At 40.4% G+C, this 18,164-nt stretch overlaps 1 protein-coding gene across 13 annotated transcripts in view; it reads left to right on the top strand.

The window, feature by feature from the left end:
* AHI1 (Abelson helper integration site 1) overlaps positions 1-16,832 on the top strand; it is a 220,548-nt gene extending 203,716 nt beyond the window's left edge. For 7 of the 13 annotated variants that reach the window (XM_070461310.1, XM_070461312.1, XM_070461317.1 and 4 more), the window contains 2 exons: positions 3,706-3,755; positions 16,353-16,832. In XM_070461310.1, the coding sequence (XP_070317411.1) occupies positions 3,706-3,755; positions 16,353-16,413 (111 nt within the window). In that variant the 3' untranslated portion in view covers positions 16,414-16,832. Of the gene's footprint in view, positions 1-930; positions 1,197-3,705; positions 3,756-16,352 lie in introns of those variants that run through there. The other 6 variants (XR_011485574.1, XR_011485577.1, XR_011485575.1 and 3 more) reach the window with 4 other exon arrangements.
* Positions 16,833-18,164: the final 1,332 nt, after the last annotated feature.

Below are 18,164 nucleotides of genomic sequence, written 5' to 3' on the forward strand. Positions count from 1 at the left end.
AGCTTGTGTAGTGGAGCAGTTTGTAAACTCTTCTCTGTAGCGCCTTGTTCCTCTGGGCTCTGGGGAGTCGATCTAGGGAGGCAAGGTTTGCCTGGCCTCCAAACCTCAATTCACCTAGAGAAATTATAGGTGTTTAAGTGTTTGTATGTGAGGCTTTCAAACAGAATTGTATTGAAAAAGAGCTTAGCTGTTAAACTAAGCTGTTAAATCAGTTTGAAATACAGGATTATAACCTTCAGGCTACTTCTATAATCTTGGTAACTCTGGGCCTCCATTTCCTCATCTGTAAAATGGAAGAATGGTGCTATGATAGTTCATGCTTTTATTCTGAGCACCTCCTGTACTTTTTCAAGTAGAAAACAGACCTCGGGAGAAGTTAAGTGGCTTCCTTGGGCCACATAGAGTTAAGGACAGAATCAAAATTATAATTTAACCAACAGCCCAGGTTGTTGGGCTTTTTTCCTCTTTTAAAAAAATTCCTACAAGTGAGTATAAAAAGAAATTGCAGTTATTAATTCTTTGGAAAATCAGGAGGTATATAAATAGCACATAAAAATAAAGCTATATTTTATCATAAATTTGCCTTATTTAAAGCTGGTGTGCTACATTGATCAAATATCTACCTAATATTACATTCACTCTTCCAAGTTTATAGAAATATTTGGGTGAGTTGTTTGCATGGCCTGTTTCTTTTTTACACAGTTATTTATGAGCTGCTTCTCCTTGGTAAATCTCCATGTAATCAAGGGAGGCACTGAAAATCATTCCATTAATCATTCCTTTCATGTTTGTCTCACTGCATCTAAATTTACGAACATCACTAGAAATCGTGAGGGTTTGGAAAGCAAGAGTCAATAGATTCTGATCCTGTCATTCATCTCCTTTGCTTTGCTCATCTTCCTCTCTTCATCCCCTCCTCTCCAAATCAAGGGTATCCATGAAGAGGAAATTAAGTCCCCAAACAGCTGAGAGGTGTGAGTGGACAGGAGGGAAAGAAGGGCAGTCATGCTCCTTGGCCTTGATGGTGGGGGATGCTTATGGGCTGATTGTCTCATAGCTTTGGGGGCTTTTTGTTTAAAAATAAAGTGAAACAAAACAGCTCACAGAGACACGTCCTTCTTCCCCCTCCTCCTGCCTCCATGAATAACTACCCATATGGCGCTCTGCTGCTGAGACCAAGGAATGAGTGAGTAAAGGTATTTAGAACTGAAGTTTTGGTCCTAATTAAATAAGTGTCCTTTTACAAATCAGTGTTAAAACTTTGTAATGTGGATCCCCTAGTAATTTGTGGTTCATGGAATTTGAATCCAGGTTAAAACAACCTTTGCATCTTGAGAAAGGACCTGGATGTGCCCACCATACTAATGCAGGAACACAGTAGGAAACGGGGCAAGGACAGAGCTTAACCTGCTTAAGTCAGATTTCTGAGGACATCACAGCACCCATTTCACATGAAAAGTCTATTAAAAACAGGTTTGGGAAGACCTGCATGTGGCCAAATGTTACTTGTTCGTCAGGGTCACAGCACGCAGGGAAAAGCAACATTGACTCAACAGTGATGGATAATTCAGTCTGACTTTTCTTCCCTCAACCTCTGGAGTAGACTCAAACTCTGATTAGAGCCATGATTTGGGTTTTTTTTTTTCTTTTTTAATCCACTGATTTTACAACATTTCATGTATGCAGTCGGCCTTCCTTACCAACAGGTTCTGCATCTAGAGAGTCAACCAATCATGGTTCACAATTACATGGGAAAAAATTCAAGAAAGTTCCATAAAAGCAAAATGAATTTGCCACACTGGCACCCATTTACTTAGCATTTACATTGTATTTACAACTATTTACATAGCACTTGTATCATATTAGGTATTTATAAGTAATCTAGAGATGAGTTTAAGTATACAGGAGGTTGTTAGGTTATATGCAAATACTACACCATTATATAAGTCACTTTTAGGATCTGTAGATTTTGGTATCTGGGGGGTGGGTGGAGTGTCCTGAAACCAATCCTCCTCAGATACTAAGGGACAACTGTATATATGTACCTTTATTTAAGATGTTGCTCTTGCATTGGGCAAAGAGAAGTAATACTTAGACCATGTAAAAGAAGCATTTTACCATGAATTTGATTGCACTGTTTGGAATTCATTCCATAAGCCTGAGAAAAAACTGGAAAAATTAGGTTATAATTGATGCTTTCTGAGAGGTTTTGATAGTTTTCTTCTTAATGAGTTGGCTTGAGGGCAGGTAGACTATTCTGCAATCTGCATTTGTCCTTGAATTTAGATTTTCTGTGTACTTGTAACTTTTTTCCCAAACACATTTTAACTGAGTCAGATTATCTTCAAATAGTTGAGAAAAATAAAAGATTGGTTCTTTTGATGTTCTTTAAAACACTACAGCATCCACCTTCCACCACTGAGTCTCCTTGTCCTTTAACTCTTGTTTTTATTACATGCTTGATTTAAAGCTATATAGCCAGCAATAATATCACATAATTATGGTCCAGAAAAGTACAAAATCCTCTTGAAATCTTTATGATAAGAAAAGTAATACTTGTCTAAAGGTGCTCAGTGCCAAATCTTGCCGAAATCTGATTGTGAAGGAGGAAATCTAAAAAGGCAAAGCAAGTTTCAGTAGAGATAAGACTGGGAAAGCAGTAGTTACTCAAAGAAGTTAAGACTGAAACAGAAAGTTTTACTCCTTTCCTTTCACTTCGTTTTGTGTTTTTTTGTTTTCTGGGCTTTTAAGAATTTAATTAGATAATTATGGTATATCTCTTTCATTCGTATGTAATTCAAAGCTTTAACACAGTAAGATTTGTATTTTCTATGTGAAGTTTAAGTAGATCATTTCCATAACATGTAATTATCTCTAAATAAGATTTCCAAGTCTGCTTTATGGCAACATTGAATTGATTTCTAAAATACTGTCTCATATCAAACACCATTGTTCCACACTATACTTTGATTTGGAATGGGGCTTCCCTGTTGGCTTAGGTGATAAAGACTCTGCCTGCAGTGCAGGAGACCTGGGTTCAACCCCTGGATCGGGAAGGTCCCCTGAAGATGTGAATGGCTACCCACTCTAGTATTCTTGCCTGGAGAATTCCATGGACAGAGGAGCCTGGCGGGCTACAGTCTGTGGGGTCACAAAGAGTCGGATACAACTGAGCGACTAAGAACAGACAAGCGCAGAGGAACCGTCTAACTCAGGGTGTAATCTGGCACCACTCAAAGTGCTTATTTGATTTCCTCATGGAGGTGCCATTAATAAAACAGGCTGAGCAAAGTTTGTGGAAGATTTAAAGAGCTTGCAGATTCAGAATTTTACACACACTTCAGTGTGTGGCTTCATGAAAATACAGAGTGCAGTGGGAAGGTTACAAAGGAAAGATGCAGTGGTGGAAGGTAAACACACAGCTTAAGTGATACAACACAGCATCACTGACTTAATTTAGGCTGATTCACAGCTGACTCTTTGACACACACCTAAAAGCTCACTTTATTTACAAAGAGTGCTTAACCCGTCTGAAGAGCTGTTCCCTTGGTTTTCTGTGGGAGTGAACAGGTTATGCTGATAGACACTGTGTTCAGAACAGGCCTGCTTGCCCCTCATTCAGCCAGTTGGTGGGTCTTCAGCAGGTGCATATTGCCAGTGTTGTCTTTTGTGATTTGTGACTTACTCTTTGTTTTTCTTTCACAGCAGTCGTTCAAGTCCCAGGATTTCAGACTGAGCTCAGAGTCCATGGCACAGTAAGCAGCTTTTCCTCCTAAATAATTTGCAGTGATAAATAGTTGGTGTTTCTTTTAAGGACACTTTCTCCATTTCTCTCTTCATATATAGCACCACACTACAAAAGTTACAAGACACACGTTTTGAGGCATTAATGTATAAAGGCTAATACCTGGGATATTACCCTTGTATATTTCTTACAGATGCCTTAAGTATTTGAGAAGTTTTTAAAGTGTTTATTTTAAAAAATCTCTAGGAAGTTTTGTATTTTTTTTTCGGTACTTGCTATTAATACATTACTTAATACATAAATGGATAATCTCTTTTACCTCAAAAAAATATTGAAAACTGTTGCAAAGTATGTCTCAGTTTTTATCACTGCAGATCATATTGTACCTAATTTGAAGCTGAAACTTCACATTCATACATCACCAGCAAACTGTCACCTGAATGTAACAACCTTGAACAGCTCAGGTATCTGCCATGCCCTCCCATCCCACATCACCATTCCCACATCTGGGTACATGCTTCCACACACATACACACAGGGAATGCCTACTGAGTGTCCTTCAGGAAAACATTTATTCAGGAATCCTGCTATACCCACTCCAGTATTCTTGGCTGGGAAATCCCATGGACAGGAGCCTGGTGGGCTCCATGGGGTCGCACAGAGTCAGACATGACTGAAGCAACTTGGTCCTCCTGCATAGGCAGGCAGGTTCTTTACCACTGGCACCACCTGGGAAGCCCATCTAGGACTGTATATCATTATGTATCATATATGAAGCCCTGTGTTGCTTCAGAGCACAGTCACTCATCACCACATTTGAGTCTCCGCATTCCCCTGCAGACCCTTGCTCTTACCCCTCCTCTGCACATGGAGAAACATGACCTGAGAGGTAGGAAGAGGCGGACCCGGTCCCAGAACACAGATCCTCTGTTCCCTAATCTGTGTTCTCCCCACACTTTCACTCTGCCTGTCACATGACACAGAGACATGTTCCAGGTCTTTCCGTTTTTTGTTTTTTATTGTATCTGCAAGGTATGTTTTCAGTTCCAATCTCTGAATAATTGAAAGTTTGCATAATAGTTGATGAGATAATAGCTGACTCTGAGGTGTGTATACTCAATGACAGATCACACATATGAAAAAACATGCTGGATCAGTACGGACAAAAACTCTGTTTCAACAACCAGAAGTGACCATGTTTGAATACATTATGGGAACAGTGCTCTCTTTGAACATGTTTTGTAAAATACCTTAGAACTTTTACCTAAGATGTGAATGAAAGACTCTGTCCTCACTCTGATCACTTTGGATACATATCTTCAGATGATACGAAGATGCCAGACAATGCTCTCCAGATGAAAATTCAGAAAAGCCTCAGAAAGCATCCCAGCATGTCAGGGTAGCTAGGCTTCTCTTTTTGAACACAGAGTACTTCACAAGCTTCTGAAAATAAATCTTCACGAGAAGTTCAGTTATGTCTCAGTGCTCAGGTTCATCTAAGGCCTTTGGGCTTTCCCTATACTCATAATTTCTTAGAAGTAAGGATGAATTAAGATACATTTCTCATGATTTCAAAACTGTAGGCGACTTGAAGATGGAAATGCTATAGCCCAGTATGTAACAAAGTCATTTCTTTATTTCTCTAACTTACTTAAATGAGTCCATTGTACCCAAGTAAATGGATAGAAGCTAATTTTTTTTTTTTTGTTTCTTTGTAGTTTTGCCATTTGGTTCCTAACATGTGCTTATTAGCTGATTGACCAGGCTATGTAAATGAGCCACATAGGACTTCTCTCACCACTTTCTACTTGAATTTCCTGTCTCATTTATACTTTAAAAAATTTTTTTAAGAAATGTCAGTCACTTCTGTGCAAACAATCTACACATTTTAGTTAAAGCTACACTCTTGATACTAAGAAGAAATTGTATAGGTTAATTTTAAGCCTTTTTCTTGAAAGTCTTAAACTTTTACCTTTTGTATCTCATGCGTCTATGATGTGTTTATCTGCTGCTAAGTCAGAGTTTTCTATGAAGCTTCTACAAATATGTTTTAATCCTTAAATAATATTAGTGTTTCCTAGTTGCTAATGTATCTTATATTGAGTTTGGGGGTTTCTTTTGAAACACAGAATATTTTACTTCATTAACAGCTTTGATCAGAGAGAATTTAATTCAGATGATCAGTAATACTAAAGGCCTTTATTTGTCAACGCTCATATGTGAATTGAATGAATAACTGAAATCTCTTCTTAATATAATGTAGTCGTTGAGTGTTAATTCCAATTATCCAATCTCTCCTCCACTATATATTTTCCATATTTATAATCATCACATTCCAAACTCCTTCACTTTCTTCTTCTTTTCATGAGAAGAAATTAATTCTTACCAAGTGTCAACCATTCTTGAATAAACATTCTCCAGGTTACTACAAGCTCTTGGCTAATTTCCAAAATTTCAAAAACTTAAATTTTAAAAAACCATTTTTGCCAGTTTTCCCATAGCTTATTTGGAGGAGAAATTTTTCAGAAGTCCTTCCACCACTGTTTGTGCTGATGTAACTCTTTCTTCTTCAGATGTTGAGTAGACTTACTAGTAAAGCTATCAGGGCCTGGAATAGAAGATTTTAACTACAAGTTCAATGTGTCTAATGCAAGTACGGCCATTAAGGTTGCATATTTCTTATATTGTTATTGTTTAGTTGTTAGGTCATGTCCAACTCTGCGAATGCATGGACTGCAGCATGCCAGGCTTCCCTGTCCTTGCCTGTCTCCTAGAGTTTGTTCAAACTCATATCCTTTGAGTCAATGATGCTGTCCAACTATCTCATCTTCTGTTGCCCTCTTCTCCTGCCCTCAGTCTTTCCCAGCATCAGGATCTTTTCCATTGAGTAGGCTTTTCACATCAAGTGGCCAAGGTATTGGAGCTTCAGCTTCACCAGTCCTTCCAATGAATATTCAGGGTTGATTTCCCTTAGGATTGACTGGTTTGATCTCCTTGCAGTCCAAGGGACTCTCAAGAGTCCCAGCACCACAATTCAAACACATCAATTCTATGGTGCTCATCCTTCTTTATGGTCCAACTCAACTCTTACATCCATACATGACTACTGGAAAAACCATAGCTTTGACTGTATGGACCTTTGTCAGCAAAGTGATATCTCTGCTTTTTAATACACTGTCTAGGTTTGTCATAGCTTTTCTTCTAAGAAGCAAACATCTTTTAATTTCATGACTGCAGTCACCATCCACAGTGATTTTGGACCCCAAGAAGATAAAATCTGTCACTGCTTCCACTTTTTCCCTTTCTATTTGCCATGAAGTGATGGGACTGGATGCCATGATCTTAGTTTTTTGCATGTTGAGTTTCAAGCCAGTTTTTTCACTCTCCTCTTTCACCCTCATCAAGAGGCTCTTTAGTTCCTCTTCACTTTCTGCCATTAGAGTGATACCGTCTGCATATCTTCTCCCAGCAATCTTGATTCCAGTTTGTGATTCACCCAGCCTGGCATTTCACATGATGTACTCTGCATACAAATTAAATAAGCAGGGTGACAATATACAGCCTTGACATACTCCTTTCCCAATTTTGGACCAGTCCATTGTTCCATGTCCAGTTCTAACTGTTGCTTCTTGACCTGCATACAGGTTTCTCAGGAGACAAGTAAGGTGGTCTGGTATTCCCATGTCTTTAAGATTTTCCAAAATTTGTCATGATCCACACAGTCAGAGGCTTTAGGGTAGTCAATGAAGCAAAAGTAGATGTTTTTCTGAAATTCCATTGCTTTCTCTATAATCCAGCGAATGCTGGCAATTTGATCTCTGGTCCCTCTGCCTTTTCTTTTCTTCTTACATAGGCATTGGTAATCTGTGTCTTGCATAGAACTTCTCCATTTCATGCAAGTTGTTTAATTTATTGACATAAACTACTCATAATATCCCCTTATTATCTTTTTAATATGAATAGAATCTGTAATAATATTGCCTTTTTAATTCCTGGTGTTGATAATTTATTTCTTTATTCTGGTTTCCCCAGTCGGCCTGGCAAATGATTTATGAATTTTTTTGAAAATAAGCTTTTTTCCATTGATTTCTCTTTATTGTTTATCTATTTTCTGTTTCACTGATTTCCACTCTGATCTTTATTTCTGATAATTTTGAGTTTAAGTTGTGCTTCTTTTTAGCTAGATTTGTTAGGTAGGACTTGAACAGTATTTAGTCTTGGACTGTTTATTCCTCACCACTAATAAAAATCCCTTTTAGATATTCTACCTAATGCCTTCTGAGTTGTGAGGTTTTCCATCCTGGCTGATGGAAGTAGATACTGTTCCTGGCCTCAGGACATGTCCTCAGATGTATACGTTCACCTGTACTCTGCTGAATATTCGTAGGGGACCCTTGCAAGTCTTCACGTTCTCCCATTCTCTCCTCTCTGGCAGTCTGTGAACTATAGCCTTCCTGCTCTCCTCAGCCTCCTAGCCCTCACTCAGGGAGTCCGCCACGTTCCACACCATTTTCATCTGCCTGTGCTGTAGCCTGGAAACTCTCAAGGCAGTAAGCTAGGTGATCATAGGGCTGATCTTATTTATTTTCCATTTCTTTGTTATCACTTTCTTTTGTTGCCTATGGTTCAGTGTCTTGAAAATGGTTTCATATATTTTATCCAATATTTGTGGTTGTTTTAGGTGAGCAGTTTACTTGGTCCATGTTACTCCATCTTGGAGGCAAGCAGAAGTCCAAATGTTGTATTTTTCAGGGCAGCTTTCTGTTAGATTGTATGTACATCATAAGGAAAAAAATGTGGAAAGGATCACTCAGTCTGATTTTTCTGCAGTGGTCAGGAAAAGCCAAAGGTGTAAGAGCATTTAAGTCTTAAAAGCCATGTAGAGACAAGGTGAACAAAAAAGGAAAGGACCTAGAGAAATCGGAAGAGGGGCAGGAGCTAAGGCACAATTGCAGGGAGGTGCCTGGAATACCCGGAGGCCAGCAGGGTACCCTATGACTGGAACAAAGTGGGGTAGGGAAATGCACAGAGCAAAATATTAAAAAAAATGTTTTAAACAATTTCTAAAATAATATTTAAAAAACAGAAAAACAACTGCTAGCAAGATACAGTCCAGGTCTACTGTGTTTCACAAAAATGTACATGTCATATTTCTTTTGAGTCTCAGGACCACAGCTCCACTTCTTCCGGGGCTTCCCTCCCCTGGTCCTGGGATAGTGGTTGCCTCCCTGAGATGAGCCATCCACTCTGCAGCTTACCGAGTCCTGTTTTGTCATTCCTGGGCTGCTTCTCACGTTCTGCTTATCACCCTGGCATTGCATTCATTTGAGTTTTTTTCTGTGATGCTAGAGTGTAGGTTCCCTGAAGATAGTAAGCTGTCAGTGCTTTTTGGGTCAGAGCTCCACCTTTCTTTCCCGTCTCCTCATTTTCCTGCTTTCTAAATGTGCTCTATTTGTTCTTTCATCTTTGTGACTTCTCATCCTTTCCTTCTCAGTCATCTGACTTCACTTCATTTGCTTATGTGTGTGCTCAGTCATGTCTGACTCTTCATGACCCCAAGGGCCATAGCCCACCAGGTTCCTCTGTCCATGGAATTTTCCAGGCAAGAGTACTGGAGTGGTCACTCTGCCCTCCTCCAGGGGGTCTTCCTGACCCAGGGATCAAGCCCACATCCTCCTGCATTGGCAGGTGGATTCTTTACCACTGTGCCTTCTGGGAAGCCCTTTACTTACATGTCTCCCTATAGATTTCTCTAGCTGCTGTAACAATACCAGAGACTTGGTGGCTTAGACAATGTAAATGTATTTTCTCATAGTTCTGAGGGCTGGGAATTCAAGATCAAGGTTCCAACAAGGCTGAGTGCTGGTGAGTCCTATCTTCCTGCTTGCAGGCAGCCACCTCCTTGCCATGTCCTCACATGGCCTCTCTTCTGTGTGTGTGTGTGTGTGGAGAGAAAGAGCTCTCTGGTGTCTCTTCCTCTTTTTATAAGGACACCATCCTATGGCTTAGGGCCTCACCGTCATGACCTCATATAACTTTAATTACTTCTTTAAAGGCCAGACCTCCTTTGTAAGATGTATTAACTTTGGGGGCTTCAACCTGTGAAAGACACAATTCAGTCCACAGCAGTCACTGTTCAGTCCTCTTTATTGCCTCATTTTGAAATTCTCGAACCGTTTTTTGAGTTCTGTCATGATGTCTTCCCTGATAGCTCAGTTGGTAAAGAATCTGCCTGCAGTGCATCTGGTTTGATCCCTGGGTTGGGAAGATCCACTGGAGAAGGGATAGGCTACCCACTCCAGTATTCTTCGGCTTCCCTTGTGGCACAGCTGGTAAAGAATCCACCTGCAATGCGGGAGACCTGGGTTCCATCCCTGGGTTGGGAATATCCCCTGGAGAAGGGAAAGGCTACCCACTCTGGTATTCTGGCCTGGAGAATTCCATGGACTACACTCCATGGGGTTGCAAAGAGTCAGACACGACGGACTTTCCCCTTCACTTTCTTTCACAATGTCTACCACCATTCCTGGACATCCAAGAGAGGAGACCCTGCCTTCCATTCTTTGAATTTCCCTTTTTTCATGATTTCTGTATTTTCTAATAACTTGCATTACTGTATTCAGTTCAGTTCAATTCAGTCACTCAGTCGTGTCCAACTCTTTGTGACCCCATGAATCGCAGCACGCCAGGCCTCCCTGTCCATCACCAACTCCCGGAGTTTACTCAAACTCATGTCCATCAAGTCGGTGATGCCATCCAGCCATCTCATCCTCTGTTGTCCCCTTCTCCTCCTGCCACCAATCCCTCCCAGCATATACATCCATAAAATATTCATCTTCTATGTTACTGTTAATATGAAACCATTTGAAACCCTGCATTCCCATCTCACACGTTGGGGTATCACTGTTTTCTTTACGTAAACTTCTTCATCCCTTCTTTGTCACTGAGGGATCTCCTGCACTTTTACACACACACACAATTTGATAAATTTTCTGGTTTTTCCCAGGCTAATATTTTTCTGAGAGAAGTAGGTTTTATTTTATTCTTGTCCCTTTATACAGTAGAAAAAGGAGCCCAACCAGCTAAGACTTGTAATCTCTACATTATTTTCAGCAACTCCCTGCTTCCCAGACACACATATAATCGCTCATGTGGTCTACTGAATATTTTTCTCTCAGATCCTCCCATTTATTTCCCCTTTTTATTCCCATTGCCACTTTGCTGAGTCAGAGCCCTATTTGAGCTGCTGCAGCAGCTTTCTCGCTAGCTCCTTGTCTCCACACTTCCCCTCCTGCAGTTCTGAGGGGGGCAGAGAACAGAGTCAGGAGGACCAAGGACACGTCATGGACACACAGGGGAAGGAGACGGGGCAGACGAGCCGGAAAGTGACGCTTACCGAGGTGAGAGGAAGCCACCTCTCACGTCACGGAGAGAGTCACGTCACGGAGCCCACGGAGAGGTTTAGGAGAAGCCAGGAGAGGGTCCCGTCACGGAGTCCACAGGAAGGTTTAGGAAAAACGAGGAGAGAGTCACGTCATGGAGCCCACGGGAGGTTTAGGAGAAACCAGGAGAGGATCACGTCACGGAGTCCACGGGAGGTTTAGGAGAAACCAGGAGAGGATCACGTCACGGAGCCCACGGGAGGTTTAGGAGAAACCAGGAGAGGATCACGTCACGGAGCCCACGGGAGGTTTAGGAGAAACCAGGAGAGACTCACGTCACGGAGTCCACGGGAGGTTTGGGAGAAACCAGGAGAGGGTCACGTCACAGAGCCCATGGGAGGTTTAGGAGAAACCAGGAGAGACTCACGTCACGGAGCCCACGGGAGGTTTAGGAGAAACCAGGAGAGAGTCACGTCACGGAGTCCACGGGAGGTTTAGGAGAAACCAGGAGACTCACGTCACGGAGCCCACAGGAGGTTTAGGAGAAACCAGGAGAGACTCACGTCACGGAGTCCACGGGAGGTTTAGGAGAAACCAGGAGAGACTCACGTCACGGAGTCCACGGGAGGTTTGGGAGAAACCAGGAGAGAGTCACGTCACGGAGCCCACGGGAGGTTTGGGAGAAACCAGGAGAGAGTCACGTCACGGAGCCCACGGGAGGTTTAGGAGAAACCAGGAGAGAGTCACGTCACGGAGCCCACGGGAGCTTTAGGAGAAACCAGGAGAGACTCACGTCACGGAGCCCACAGGAGGTTTAGGAGAAACCAGGAGAGACTCACGTCACGGAGCCCACGGGAGGTTTAGGAGAAACCAGGAGAGACTCACGTCACGGAGTCCACGGGAGGTTTAGGGGAAACCAGGAGACTCACGTCACAGAGTCCATGGGAGCTTTAGGAGAAACCAGGAGAGACTCACGTCACGGAGCCCACAGGGAGGTTTAGGAAAGGCATAGTCAACAAGGACACATGTCAAAGAGAGCAGAAGCAAATAGGAACTGAAAAATGCCTTTGGGTTTGGCACCCAAGAGGCTGTGACCTGGGAGAGGAAGGTTTTGAATGAGAATCCTGGAAACGTGAGTCAGATTGTCTCCAGCCCAGGGGGAGAAGACCTGTCAGAAGAGGCCACTTCTCCCAAACGTTGGACTTGAAAGGAAAGAAAAGGCGGAGCAGTAGCTAGTGGAAAACACAGGATGTAGAGAAAAATCTTTATATTGGAGGCAGTTACAAGCGTATTTATAAACCCAGAACCAAGAGCCCCTCGAGAAGAGCTGGTTGACGTGTGGAATAAGGGGATAACTAAAGAGGAGAATTTGAGACAAGAAGGCAGGATTACCTTTTCCACTGACAGAGGCAGGTGGGGCAAAATGACAATGTTTTCTGGTGAGAGAGGAAGTAGGACAGGAAAGGACTTTCTAAAGAAGGTGACCTCTGTTTTCTCCATTGGTAGAAGAGAAGTTTGGCTACTAAAAGTGAAATGTTAAACTCTATCACATTACTTTTCTCATCATACAGAAAGCTTATAAATCAATAATTGTAGGATCATGAGAGTTAAGGAATGACTTTTTATTACTGATATCAAAATTAGAAAGCATATTTTGAAACAGTTTTTTAGATCTAAATAACAGAACTTTAAAATCATTTATGTCAAAGAGAAAAAAAAAATGCATAAGCAGAAGCTGTAAACAACCAGTGACCTGGGATCAGGAAGAATTTCACAAAATATATGACAAAGGGTTAATACCCTCAGCATATAAAAAGCTGTAAAAAATCAACAGGGAAAAGATTATCAATAGGAGAACTGACCCATAGGATACATAGAATATTCTTAAAGGGGTGTGTATATATATATACATATATATATATATATATATGTATATATATTTCACTGATATACATATCAGTGAAAATCTGAAATATGTCCAATCCCAGTGATCAAAGTAATAGAAATTAAATCAGTAAATGAGATGGTATTTTTCCTTCATGAAATGGCAGCAAGCTTCAGACTTACACAGCCTTGCGTTGATGAGAGTGGGGAAGTGGGTTTTCTCATATACTGCTGGTAATAGTGTTAAAATAATCCTTTGTAGGGTATAGCTTTTTCTTAAGTTTTCAAATTGTTCATATATTTTGACCTAACAGTTCTACCTCCAGGAATTTACTGTAGGAAAGTATTTAAGTATATATGTAAAGATTTAATTAAAAGGCTACTCCTTCAAGTTTTCAAAATGGAAGGGAAAAAATCAATTTCTATGAATAAAGGATTGATTATGAAATAGAATACCATGTGACTATTAAAATAGTAAAATATTACAGAAGTATTTTCATAGACATGGAAAGATTGATTATAAATTTGTAAGTTAAAAATGAAAGTGATAAGTATGTAAGTAAAATGATTATAAAATAATTTTTATATAATATACATAAAATATGGAATAATGTACATCAACAAATTTGAGTAGTTATCTCTAAGTGATGGAATTGTAGTGATTTTTTTATCCTTCATTTTACTGTGTGTATTTTCTGATTTTTCTACTCAGCATATTTTGTTATATATACTACTTGATCATTTCTTTTAAAACAAAAGTAATTTCAGAAATTTTCTAATACAGCCCTTTCTTTGTGCATTTAAAGAAATTAAGGTCTCAGATCCAGAGTTTAAAAGTGCCTAAACTAGGACTCGATCTTCTGGCTCTGAGTTCAGAGTTATTTCTGTTGCACAATGCTTTGCCTTTTAACTCTGATTAAATGGTAATGTTGGGTTGGCCAAAACATCTATTTGGGTTTAACCCAATACTTCAAGGCAAGGGCTATAATATGCTCACATTTTCTCCCCCTAGTAATTCTCCTGGTGTCTAGCCACACAGCAAACCTTTGGGGAATACTCACTGGATTGATTTTCTTGTGGAATAGGGTGCAGTATTTTTATGAATCTTATTTTTCATAACATACAAACACCTGACCTGGTTGCATGTCCATTTTTAAAACCCTGCTGTGAAATCTTCCTTTCTCTTTTCACATGATTTGCCTTTAGAAGGCCCTCACTTGTTGCTCCCCCTCTCTGTTAGGCTGTGGGGCTCCTTTGTGAGGAGATAGGCCGTCACCCAGCGTGTGGCGAGATGGCGTCTCTCCCGTGGCAGCAGGACTCTGCCGTCCCCGGGGCTCCGTCCCTGGGCTGTCGGCGGCCGGCACTGTGCTGCTGAGGCCCCTCGCCGGCGCCCTGGCGTCAGCTGGCCCTCCGCTGTCTGTCCAGGGTGTGCACCTGCCTATCTCTTCCCTCTTTCCCCTCTGTCCCCTTGCTCCCTTTCACAGACCGTCTTGGACATTCTGTATCCAGTGTTCCTTCCTCTTCTTAATCTGAGTCATTGCTCATAACCGTGCTGTCTTCACTGCCTGCTTTAGCTTTTCCAGTTCAGCTCCCCCTCAGGCTCCACTCCTTTCTTCCTGGCTCCTCTGTTCATCTCTGACTATGCTGTCCTGTCCCATTTTATGCAGCTTCCAGCTCGTTCATTTCCAGCTGTCCTCCTCGCCACTTCCCTTTTCTGTTTTTCTTCCTCGTTTTCGTCCCGCCAGTACCATTAACCCCTCCTCTCACTGTCTTCCCTCCTTACCCCTCTGAGATCCTTGACCGCTCTGACGGTTCCTTACAGATGTGTGTAGGGTCTCTGGGTGGCTTGTGCTCAGCATCTGCTTGAGCCGCTGTCCCCTTTTCATCAGACCCTAATCTGAGGCAAGCCTTACATGCTTACCGTATGCCCACCAGGACAGGGTGTTGTCCTTTCTTGCCCCTGGGGAGATTGCACCTTGGCACACCACACCTGCACCGTTTTAAACTCTACCGCACTTGCATTTGTGGGCATGTTCACTGGCAACATTTCGGGCCTTCTATACATCATGCTAATTTAGCAAATTTAAAATCAGGACACAATGTCTGACACAGGATTTTTTCCCCCTTGTGTAAATGTTTTTCATATGAAAGGGTAGTACAGCCAGTTATTTAAGACGGGGCCATAAACTGTAATGGAAAAGAATATGAAAAAGAATATATATATATATGTTTGGCTGGGTCATTTTACTGTATAGCAGAAATTAACACAACATAGTACATCAGCTATGTCTCAATAGAATAAATTTAAGAAAATAAAAGGTTGGGCCTGACCTTAAAGGCACAGATGTTCCCTAGCCCTTCTGGTTAGGGTTCAGCAATGGTTATTAGCGCCTCCTTTTTTCCAGTGCAATGCTCTAGTCTCTGCTTTTCTCAGGAGTGATCAATGGAATTGACCACAGCTAAGCAATTAGCCATCATCCTTAGACTGAAGTTTGTTTCCTGAGAGCAACCAAATGTTAAGCCATTTCTGTTTAGAGGGAAGACAGAACAATTGTGTGTAAGTCCAGATACTCATCACTGATACATGAACAATTGCATTAAAAAATTTCAGGTTCAGTCCCTCGTTTATCACCCTGTAATCGTGGTATACTTACCACGTGGCCTCTAAAGAAGCAACTTCTTGTTTCATCTGCCTGTTGGTTCTTGATTTTTATTAATAGTATAATTTGTTTTAGTTCAAAGCTGCATCTAGATATATAGTTAGCCATCACTATCTTGCTCAATCAAAAATGATGCATGCCATTTTGGGGATTTATTGGAAAAACCATCATAGTTAACCCACTTCTAAAAGTAGACACAGTCATAGACTAAATGAAAGAGTGCTGTTTAATAAAATGCCCTATATGCTTTCCAGTCAGTAACCCTGAAGCAGCATCCATGACAGTTTTTTTCCAGCTAATGAAGAATTTCATAAACTCTGATTGCCTGCACTTAATTTTGGAAGTTACCCAAGGTTTGCAGTACTTATTGTCTATATTTGAGAGATGTATTTCTTTCTTGCTTAAATTAACTGATCAGTGCTGGAGCAGGCCTTAAGCAGCTGCTGATGATACTGAAAGACTTTAACAGTTTGTTCAAGAGGCAAGCTAGAATTTAATTCTACAAGTTAAACTAAGAGTGCATTCAAGAAGACAAATCCATATGTTGGTCCTCTGGTTGCGTGTGCGTGTGTGTGTGTTGAACACTGTCTTATTACCTGTGTTGTTGCCTGGGCGTGCCAAGATTATTGTAATCAAAAAACACTAAGTTCATTTAGTACATCATGTGTCATTTTCTCCTAGTAAAGAGCTGAAGAATGAAGAGGGAAAGAACCAAATGTATAGAAAGGAAATGGCAAATTAAACCAAATGGAATTTCTCGTCAGAGTTCAGAAATTTCAGATGGCCAGGAAGAAAGGATCTACTACGTTTTATCCTTATGAAAGAATCTAGAAAAATCAGAAGCAAGGTATGGGTGGAGAAATAAATGTGGCCTTTTGAGCTTGTTACAAACCATTGTGTTTGTTGTTGATCAAAATAATGGCACTTGCATTATTAGTAATTGCATCAAAATTACATTACCATTGTTGGAAAATCAATAAAGAAAAACTATAATTGCTACTCAGCAAGTACGAAGAAAAAGTGTTGGTATTGCTAAAATGTCTATTAAGTTTAATATTATTATATTTGTAATGTGGTTATATGTGTGATGTTATGCTCGGATTTGAAATATATGCTATTGAAACTTAACTTTATTTAAAATAAAGATAAGCAGCTTCAGGATTTTGTGTATTCAAAATGTTCCAAATAAGAAAGGCATTAAAAGGTAACAAATGTGTTTGTTTTGAATGAATCGTATGTATAACTTGATACACATAAACTAAAAGTGGCTTTTGGCTAGACTGGCAACAGTTTTCCAAATATTTTTTTACTTTTTAAAAAAAGGTGTTTCATGTTGAAGCATGTAAGTGATTTGTAGTCTTAAATTTTTTTTATATTTATTTGTCTTAACACATGTTTTTAAATTTTTACATTGGATTATTTATTCCTTTAGTTCCAGAGTAACAGTGTCATATTTGACTATGTATTTTGAAGTGTGAGGTTATAAAATAGGAAATTTCATCTCTTTGTGTTTTACTTGGCTCTTCTTTTTCAACTGTGTGACTGTAAGTCTGTCAATAAATATTTAACCTCAAGAAGGTCAAGACTAATATAAAATTAGAAAACTTATTTACCAAATTAGACAACTGATTCCATTAAAATAAGAAGTGAGAAAAACAGTGTTGGGCACTGAGGTGTAAATTTTGCCCAGATGTATACCCCATGTGAAGAATCTTCTAGTAAAAATATATTTGACTCTTCCCCTGCACATGTTGTAGAAGTATGAAAACTGGTAAACGTGTCCCCACTGTGTAGAACTTGGGGCAGGGGGGTCACTGGTGAAGTGATGAGTGTCAGTGATGACTGCTGGGGCCCTCGGCGATAAGCACAGAAGTATGTTCTGATAGCACCAAGCTCCCCTGTTTTGGATGCATGTGTCTCTGCTTCAGGTACAGCTGGACCCAGGCAGCCTGAGTCACCCTTGCACCAGCCTGTTTTTTCTTCTAGTGAATGTACTTGATAATTAAAAAATAAAAACATGTGGCTCTCTGGAGTTTTAGCTTTCAGTTTTGAGATATGTGTTGGTTCTCTGATTTGGGCTTTAACTACAAAGAATTTAAACAAGTTTCAAAAAGATTCTTAATCAAGATGATAATGAAATAATATGTCAGAGGAACTAACATTTGCTGAGACCCCAACGTTCATATGAAAACTAAAGGACTGTTTTTATATTGCAATGACTGAAGACAAACTAACAATTACGACAAACACCAGGAAAAGTTGTTTCTGCTCAAAGCCCATTTCTTTTCTTTTCTGTCCTGTTGACAAGACTAGACTTGGGTTATCCATGAATACATAAAAAAAAGTCTTCACCACCCTTGCTAATGTGAGACAGAGTAGGGTGGGGGAGATAATAAAAGTGCCCTCCAAGTAATAAGTCCAGATTATAATCAAGCAGAGAAATCAGACATAGGAATCTATTTGAAGGGCTTCCCTGGTGGCTCAGTGGTAAAA

This window comes from Odocoileus virginianus, chromosome 34 (assembly GCF_023699985.2).
Source record: "Odocoileus virginianus isolate 20LAN1187 ecotype Illinois chromosome 34, Ovbor_1.2, whole genome shotgun sequence".
Taxonomy (NCBI): Eukaryota; Metazoa; Chordata; class Mammalia; order Artiodactyla; family Cervidae; genus Odocoileus; species Odocoileus virginianus.